Consider the following 8,083-nt stretch of genomic DNA (forward strand, 5'->3'; position numbering starts at 1 on the left):
TGGTGTTCCGGGGTCAGAGGTCTCGGAGGGGGCCAGGGGGCCGGAGGTCACGGAACAGCGGGAGCCCAGAATCCGGCGCCGCTCGGGGCAGGGGCTGAGGGAGGGGACGGGGAGAGCGGCTCCCGCGGGACCGTTTGGCACAAGAGTCGGGGGGTGGGGGGAGCGGGACACCGCGCACCCGGGTGGGGAGGGTCAGGAGGCCTGGGATGGCCGAGCCCTGGGGCCAGGATAGAGCGAGGGTCCAGAGCCCGGCCGGGGCCCGGCGCGCGGCCCATGGGGCAGGGGTGGGCAGGGGGGGTCAGACCGGGGGTGCAGTGCCCCCGGCCGTGCGCATGCTGAAGTATTCGGTGAAGCCGGTGTGCGGCGACGCCGTCTGGGGCACGAGAGGCTGGTAGGGCGGCGTCGGGCCATCCCAGCTCGGGGCGGCCGCCTTGGGGAACCGAGCGGGAGGGGGCGGGGAGGCCGCGCCGGGCTCGGCCAAGGTCACCACACGGCCCCTCGGGGCCGCCACCGCCGCCACCGCAGTCTCCTCCACCTGCTTCCCGGCCTGGGAGGGGGGTCAGGGTCAGAGGTCGTCCAGGACCCACGGGGGGCAGATGCGGCCCCTAAGTCCCGTCCCCCTCCCACCGGAGAACCCCCTCCCAAGGTGTGAGCGTCAGTCAAGGAAGGAGCGGGTGGTGGGGCGCCTGGGTAGCGGGGCTAGGTACTCGAGGGGCGGCGTCGGGGCGCGGGGGGCGAACTCCGGCGGCGGCCGGGGAGGCGGGGGCGAGCTGCGGAAAGCAAGCGGCGGGGGCACGGCGCGCGGCGTCTGCGGGGGCGTGCGCAACAGCGCCAGAACCCAGTCTGGAAGGGTAGGCGCGGGCGCCGGGAGACGGTCGCGGCGCGGCATCGCGGCGCGGGGGGTGCGAAAGGCAGGGGGTGGGCTCAGGCGCCTGGGCGCTGGGGGCGGCGGCGGGGCCGGGAGCGGGGTCAAGTACTCCAGGGGCGGCGCCAGCAGCTCCTCGGGCGCCAGGGGCGCGGGGCTTACGGAGGAGGCGGGCGGGGGGATGGAGAAGAGCTCCGTGAAGTTGGGCACCGAGTCGCTGATGAACGTCACGTTCCCATAGACGTGCTGCGGGAAGGCCTTGTCCGCCGATTCGCTCCCCCCGGGACCTGGAGCACCGGCCGAGGCTATCTGCGATGTGCGCACGTGGTAGGGGAAATTCTTGTTGGCCGCCGAGGGGCGTGTCATGATCTGGGGCGAGGGGCCAAGTGCAGGTTGAAGAGGCACTGTCCAGGCCTCAGGCTGTCTCCATAAACATGGAGTCCTAAGGATCCCCCTTCACTTGGAATCCCCCACACTTCCCTGAACCCTTCAGACAGAATTAGGCGCCTCCTATGGGCTCTCTCAGTGCCCTGGGCTCTGACCTTTTTCCGCCATCACAACTCATTGCTATGCCAATGCTTCCTCCATCAGAACCCTCATCGCTGAGCTATATCACTGACCAGTTAAGCTTCAGCGTTTTGCGCTGTGCGGTATGAGAGCCACTAGCCATATATGGCTATTTAAATTGTAAGTTAAAATTAAACTAATATTTTTGTTTCTCAGTTAAACCAGCCACATTTAAGTACTCAATGGCCACATGTGGATAGTCGCTATCATATTGGACAGTAAAAATCAGAATATTTTCATAAACACAGAAGGTTCAATTGAACTAGTAAACTCTAGAATGTTAACTCCTTGAGGACAGTAACTTGACTGTTCTTTTCCCTGCTAAATCCCAAATACCTCCTAGAATAGTACCTAGAACATACAAGCTCTCAATAAATATTGGTTGAATGTAGATCTGTCTCCCCATCTAGTCTGATAGAAAGGCAGGAACTGGGTATGACTAGAACTGCATCCAGGAAGCTCAACATGGCCCTCGAAGGTTGTGCTCAATCAATGAAGAAGGAACTGAAACCAATGAGCAGTGGGATGTCAGCGGTGAAGTTGTGCTGAGCCATCCTGAGCATTTTTAGGAATAAAACTGGCTGAAGGTGAAATATAGCAGAAAGGGCAGTGTTTGGTGTTCTGAGCCTGCACCCCACCTCTCAGCCCCATAGCTCATTGAGTGTGGGATCTCAGGCACGTGGATTAAACTCCCCGAGCCTCACTGGTGAAAAGGGGTTGCAGTGCTTATTCCGAATGATGAGGAAAGGGGGGAAATGAAAACCACCAGTGCAGAGCCTGGCCCATGATGAGTTCTCAGTGTTTCTCCTCTCTCTGCCCCTTTCTCACTTCCTGGAGAGCCTCAAGATGGACTGTACCTAAGTCAGGCTCTGGGGTAGCAGATAGAGGACCTGGTCCCCTCCCTCAGCTGAGTACCTTTCCTACACGCAGCACATGGTGGACCCCTGGGGTCAGGAGCTAGGACCTTCAATGATGCCTATTTCCCTTTCATGCTAGATATTGTGGTCTGCTGGAGAAGGACTAGTTTCAAAGTACCTTCCTGCCACCAAAGGCCATGGAGCCCTGGCAAGTCACCTCCCTTCTCTGGGCCTTAGCTCCCCTTCTCTGTATAGTGGGTCCAATGACCATTATCTGGGGCTGCTGTGACACTTATAAAAGAGGGGAGGAATAAATGCATATGGGTGTTCCCAGCATGAAAGAGGCTCGTTTGAGGCAGGTGCCTACTGAATGGTGGATGAATGGGTGGTAGGTGCGTAAGTGGATGGGGTGGATGGATGAATGAATATAAGAACTCAGAAGGCTGGATAGAATGGAAACGAGCAAAGAAGAGTTCTGCTGCTGGTACTCTCCTGATGCCATTCAAACCTAGGCCCCTGGCCCACCCCAGCTGCTTCTCCCTAAACAATGCCTCTGATGGAGTGGCAGATTTGGGAGAATGTAGAAGGGAAGGGTGGAGTAGAGACCAAAGGGCTTCGGGAAGGCAGTGGGGATATAGAAGGGAAATGGGAGAGTCTGGGGACACAGGGTCAGAAAAGGGGATGAAGAAGAAGGCAAAGAAAGGGGGTAGCTGGGGGAAGGGTTCAGACACAAGGTGGGAGAGAACCGAAGAGCGTGGAGTCTAGGGGGCACAGTAGAGTAGCCTTACAGGAACCCAGCAGGCTCTCAATAAATTGTGTCTATTGAACGAATGAAGAGATGAAGGAAATGAATCAAGTGTTCAGCACACAAGGTTCAGGCAGATCAGGGTGAGAGCCTCACACATTCTCCGCCCATTGGTTTCCCACCCCACCAGATGCCCATCCTCACCAGGAACACGCCATGGGCATACAAATGGATGCCGAGCTGGATGCCATTGACAATTTTTTCCCGAGCCCACTTGGGGATCCCGAAGTTGGCAATCAGGGCCATGACAGGAACTGCAAAGAACCTGAAGGGAAGGAATTGGTTCGGTAGAGACACTGCGCGATGTCCTCCACCCCCTGGTCCAACTCCCCTGCCATACACACACACAAACCCCAGGTGGGTCCCAAACTGGAGGGAAGTTGTGTGACCCTCAGAAGCCAGAGGTTAAAAAAGGGCAAGATTCCCACTGGCCTAGGAAATTCTGGGGGCCTACGACTAGGTTGAATTGAACTCAGTTCCACCCCACACCACATCCTAGCACCTGATAGGAAAATCGATACTTGATGAATGAATTAACATATAATAACAATTGAGGACCTACTGCATGCCAGATCTGTTTCTAAGAGTTTTACATATATAAACTCACTGAACTCTCACAGTGACACAGGCAGGTACAATTCCCACCTCCATTAGACATGTGAGGAAAATGAGGCATTAGTTAATTGTGTGAGGTCACACAGGTACATACTGGGGGCCCAGCACATCTCACCAGAGGGTGTAGGCAGCAAAGAAGGGCACATAAAAAGGCTGTTTCTCTGGGAAGTGACGCAAGGAGACAAGCACAGCATAGCAGAACCACACATAAGCCGCGACCTGCAGCCCGATGAGTCCGTAGCCTGCTGGCGACTCATACGTGTACAGTACCTGGCCCGGGTCAAAGAACTGACCCAAGGAAGAGGGTCTGTCATAGCCCTGGCCTCCTGCCTCCACATTGGGACCCCAGAGCATACCCATGGGCACCCAGGGGGCAGAGGCACTTGGTCAGGACAGAAGCAACAGGAGAATAAGGGATGGAGACATAAGCATACAGAAGTAAAGAAAGAAGGACAAAGATAGGAAGAGAATACATCTGCTACCATGGGCCAAACAGGGGTAAACACTGCCATGTGGAAGCTTTCCATTCACATCAATTCCATTAGGTAGGTCTTATGATCACCCCACTTCACAGAGGGGGATACTGAGGCTAAGAGAGAAGCCTTTGGCTGAAGCCAAAGTCTAGGTAATATAAAGACTTAGAGGAGCCTCTGGGGTAGATAAGATCTTCCTAATTTCACAGTGGGGAAAGAAAGCCCCCCAAAAGGGGCCATCACCCAAGGTCAGCCAGCTGGGAGGTGGGCGAACCAAGAGTGGAACCCAGGTCTGTGTGATTCCTGAATTCTTGGTCATGGCATTGAGCATAAATATGACAGACAGTGAGACAGAGGAGGAGGGAGAAGCCACTCAGAGACAGTGAAGAGGGGAGGTATGCACTTAGACAGATGGGAGGGCAGGAAACCAGAGTTGGAGAGAAAGAGCCAGGAGGAATGCAATGTGGAGTAAGGCTAGCAGACAGGTGGAGGAAGCCATGAAAGCTTTTGGGGGGAGGAGGTAGGGGCACGGCCTGGGCAGTGGTAGGTGGGACTCACCTTGGCCTCATAGATGAGCAGCACCACATGGGTAAGAGTGTACAGGGTCATGTAGATAGACAACTTCACAGAGCCTGAGTGGCTGATGCGGCCCCTGGCGACAGGCCATGAGGGGAGATGGCAGGGGTGGGATCGTCAGGGAGGAGGGGTGGCTACCCCCCCCCCCAGATCATACCCCTACCCCCACCCCACCCCCCAGCCGAGCCACTCCCCATCCCCAGCACTCCCTCCCAACCCAGCTTGGGCACCGTGTCACTGTGAATCCCTTCCCCAGAAGGATGAGCATCAGCAGGAATATGAGGAAGCTGGAGGAGAACAGCAGCTTGGCTGGAAGAAGGGAAGAGAGGGCAGCTCAGACACGGTGGCAAAGGAGCCCGAGTGCCCACCCTGGCCCCCTTCATTCTCACCCAAGATCTTCAGACTCTCATTGCCAATGCCATCAGTGGCATACTGGCCCCAGTAGATGCAGAAAAACAGGAGACTCAGAACTAAGGGAGGACGGGTAGAGAAAGGAGATGATAGAAACAGGCTTTGGTGCATCACTAATCCCTAACACTGTGATCCAGGTGACCAGAACCCTCCTCCGCCCCCACCAAGGTTCCAGACCATTTACTCCCATTGACCTCCTAGGAGACCCAGGAGACCAGGCCTCCAGCCCCCTCCTCCCTCAGACCCAGGAGTCCAGGTTTCCAGCCCCTCCACCCTCTGGCCCAGATGTCTCTCCTCTCACAGAACTCTAAAGTTGAGATACTCTAAACCTCACCCTCTACTCCTGCTGCAGCCATAAACATTTTATAAGTTGTGTGGAGCAACTGACGACCTTTCAGCAAATCTAGAAGGGGTGTAGGGGAAGACTGTTCACAGACAGGAAGGGAGAGCAGCTCACTCCCCCATTCTTTCCTCCCTTCATATCTCCCCCCACCATGTGCTGGACTCACATGCAAAGTAACAGGACAGGAAGAAGATGAGGATGAAGATTAGGAGGAAAGTCATATCTGTCTCCAGGATTCCTGTCGATTTGATGGAAGGAGGAAATGGTTCCGTCAGGCTGGTGTCCCTTAGCAAGCACCCAGCTCTGGGCTCCCTCGAAGATCCCAGCTTCTGGGTTCTCATATGCTCACCAAACTCATCAGCCGAGAAATGCCGCGTCCAGAAGGACTTGCCATTGGTGAGGACCATCTCATACTCCAGCTGCAGGCCATCTCCCTGTGGGGAGTGTGGAAGCCTAAAGAGGGCCCTGGGCAGGTAGGGTATTGACAGGAAGGCAAAGAGGAAAAGAGCCAGGTGGCCAGCACTACCCCTTACCCCACACTTGCTGAGCACGATGTACCACCACCGTTCACGCACTGAGCGGAAGCTGCGGCCACTGGAGCAGCTCAGGTAGCGGGTTCCCTCCTCTGACACCACCTGGGGAGGAGCAAGAAGGCCAAAGCCTGTCTGCATTGTCCTTAGGCCCTTGACCTTCAACACCTGCCTACTCCCCCAGGCTGGGCCCATACCTGACAGCCTGACCAAGCATACTGGGTGGTGAGGTTGATGACCTGGTTGTTCTCAGGCCTAATCACTGACTCCTTGGCCAGGCAGTCCTAGGGAAGGCAGGGACATGGTCACTCCCTGGCCATCTCTTCTCCCTCCCCTCCACCCTCTTCACAGCACTCACCTTGTCCCCTGCCTTGTACACAGCTGGCCACTGGGACGGGTCATCAAAATAGAGGAGGATGTTCTGACAGCACTTGGCCTGCAGGCCCAAAGATTTGGGGTTTTGGAGGGGTATGGGGAGCCCTCGCCTCAGGAGGCCAAGGGAACATCCAGCCTCAGTGTGGGAGTGGTTGGGGAAGGCTCACCTCAGGGTATCGGAAACGGAAGTCCAGTCGTCCATAATCCGAGAGGAAGCAAAATCTTGTCAGGAACACCCACTCCTGGAAAAGAGGCCCATTCAGACCCTCTTTCCCAGTCCTTTGAGAAACTCCCAACTCCATAGACTCTCAACTTTTCTTCCCTATCATCAGTACCTGGTTTCCCAAGAAGCATATGAAGAACAAGTCAGATCCAAAATTTTTCCGTGATCCCTTCATCTAGGGTCCAGCACTCCCGTCTCAGATGCCTCCTCCCCTCAAACACTTTTCTCATTTCCCAGGTGCCCTGAGGGCCAGATCCCCATCACTGCCACCTTCTGTCCCAGACACCATCCGACTAACACCCCCACCCCTGCCCAGTTATCCACACGCCGACCTCGGTCCCAGAGACCACCCTGTGCTGGGCAATATTCCAAACAGCCCTCTCCGTCCTGAGCAGGAGCGTGAACTTCAGGCTCTCTGCGGAGTAAAAAGTGCTGTCCATTCAGCACCACCTAGGCGGTTCCCCGCCCCCACCCCAAACTCCGACTCTCCCAACCCGGCCCCCACTCCCTGCCTAGCTCTGACCTCAATGTCCCTCCTACAACCACCGAGGTCTCCGCTCGACCCCACGGCCTTCCTCGGCCTTAACCCTGACCCAATCCCCCATCTCTCCCAGCCCCCTCCCCACGCGGTTCCTAGGGCCGCCCGGGAAGGACGGCAGGGGGCGGGGCAGCCCCTTCCCTCTCCCCTCCCTCCAGTCCCTCGGGGTCCCGGCTGGTGGCAAGGGAGGGCCCGGCACGCTCACCTCTTTGGAGCTGAGGTTGCCCCGCACGTACTTGGCCCGGGCGCGGGGGGGCAGTGGCAGCAGCAGGAGCAGCAGCGGCGGCAGCAGGCGGCGCAGAACCGGCGCGCGCGGGGGCTCCATTCCGCCCGCTCTGGACCCAGCCCCGGCTCCGCACCGTATCCCGCTCCGGCCCGGCAACAACGGCGAGAGCGCGCGGGCCGGCCGATGCGCGCCCCCGATTAAAGGGGCCGCAGGACGCTGCGATCCCCACCCCCTTCTCCGGGATGGCCTGGTCCGGCCCCTTTCCAAACCGCGTGGAAGGGGACGCCCCTTTCCACCCTCTCTACCCCGCCCTAGCCCCAGTCCTCCCCCTCTGGGAGTCTCGATGATATCTCCGGTTCCCCGTGTCCTAAACTGAACTCATATTCCAACAGGCCCTGCCTCCTCCAGACTACCATCTTCGGACAGCCCACAACTCCTAGACCCCACCTGAGTCCTGATCTACCCTCAACTTGGTCCTCAAATTGTTCTTTGATTGCTCATCCCCGCCCCCATGCCAGCCATCGCCCACTGGGTCCAGCAAAGGTGCCAGCGTTCCACACCTCTTGTACTCTGTGAAGTGCCCACAGAGACACAGAGAAGTGGCAAACCACTTGTTCTGGGTCACACAACATGGGGGTGGCAGAGAGCCCTCAACTTCAACCACACTATACCTCCCCTT

At 57.4% G+C, this 8,083-nt stretch overlaps 1 protein-coding gene across 3 annotated transcripts; it reads right to left on the reverse strand.

Moving 5' to 3' along the window:
* Nucleotides 1-13: 13 nt before the first annotated feature.
* On the reverse strand, nucleotides 14-7,652 carry TMEM145 (transmembrane protein 145). Of its 3 annotated transcripts, none has more exons than XM_090260083.1 (15): nucleotides 7,384-7,574; nucleotides 6,585-6,659; nucleotides 6,401-6,478; nucleotides 6,240-6,326; nucleotides 6,046-6,147; nucleotides 5,862-5,946; nucleotides 5,679-5,750; nucleotides 5,504-5,572; nucleotides 5,148-5,228; nucleotides 4,989-5,067; nucleotides 4,741-4,834; nucleotides 3,825-3,997; nucleotides 3,239-3,359; nucleotides 1,028-1,234; nucleotides 14-94 (listed from the first exon to the last, which is right to left on the reverse strand). In XM_090260083.1, exons 1-15 carry the CDS (start codon nucleotides 7,501-7,503, stop codon nucleotides 14-16), a joined length of 1,524 nt encoding a protein of 507 aa, XP_090116209.1. In that variant the 5' UTR covers nucleotides 7,504-7,574. The 3 variants fall into 3 exon arrangements, with proteins under 3 accessions (XP_090116209.1, XP_090116208.1, XP_090116211.1); XM_090260082.1 differs by lacking the exon at nucleotides 14-94 and adding an exon at nucleotides 233-547; XM_090260085.1 differs by lacking the exon at nucleotides 14-94 and having other exon boundaries at nucleotides 481-1,234; nucleotides 7,384-7,652.
* Between the last annotated feature and the right edge of the window lie 431 nt (nucleotides 7,653-8,083).

This window comes from Furipterus horrens, unplaced genomic scaffold (genome assembly GCF_987537825.1).
Source record: "Furipterus horrens unplaced genomic scaffold, mFurHor1.1.pri manual_scaffold_13, whole genome shotgun sequence".
Lineage (NCBI taxonomy): Eukaryota > Metazoa > Chordata > Mammalia > Chiroptera > Furipteridae > Furipterus > Furipterus horrens.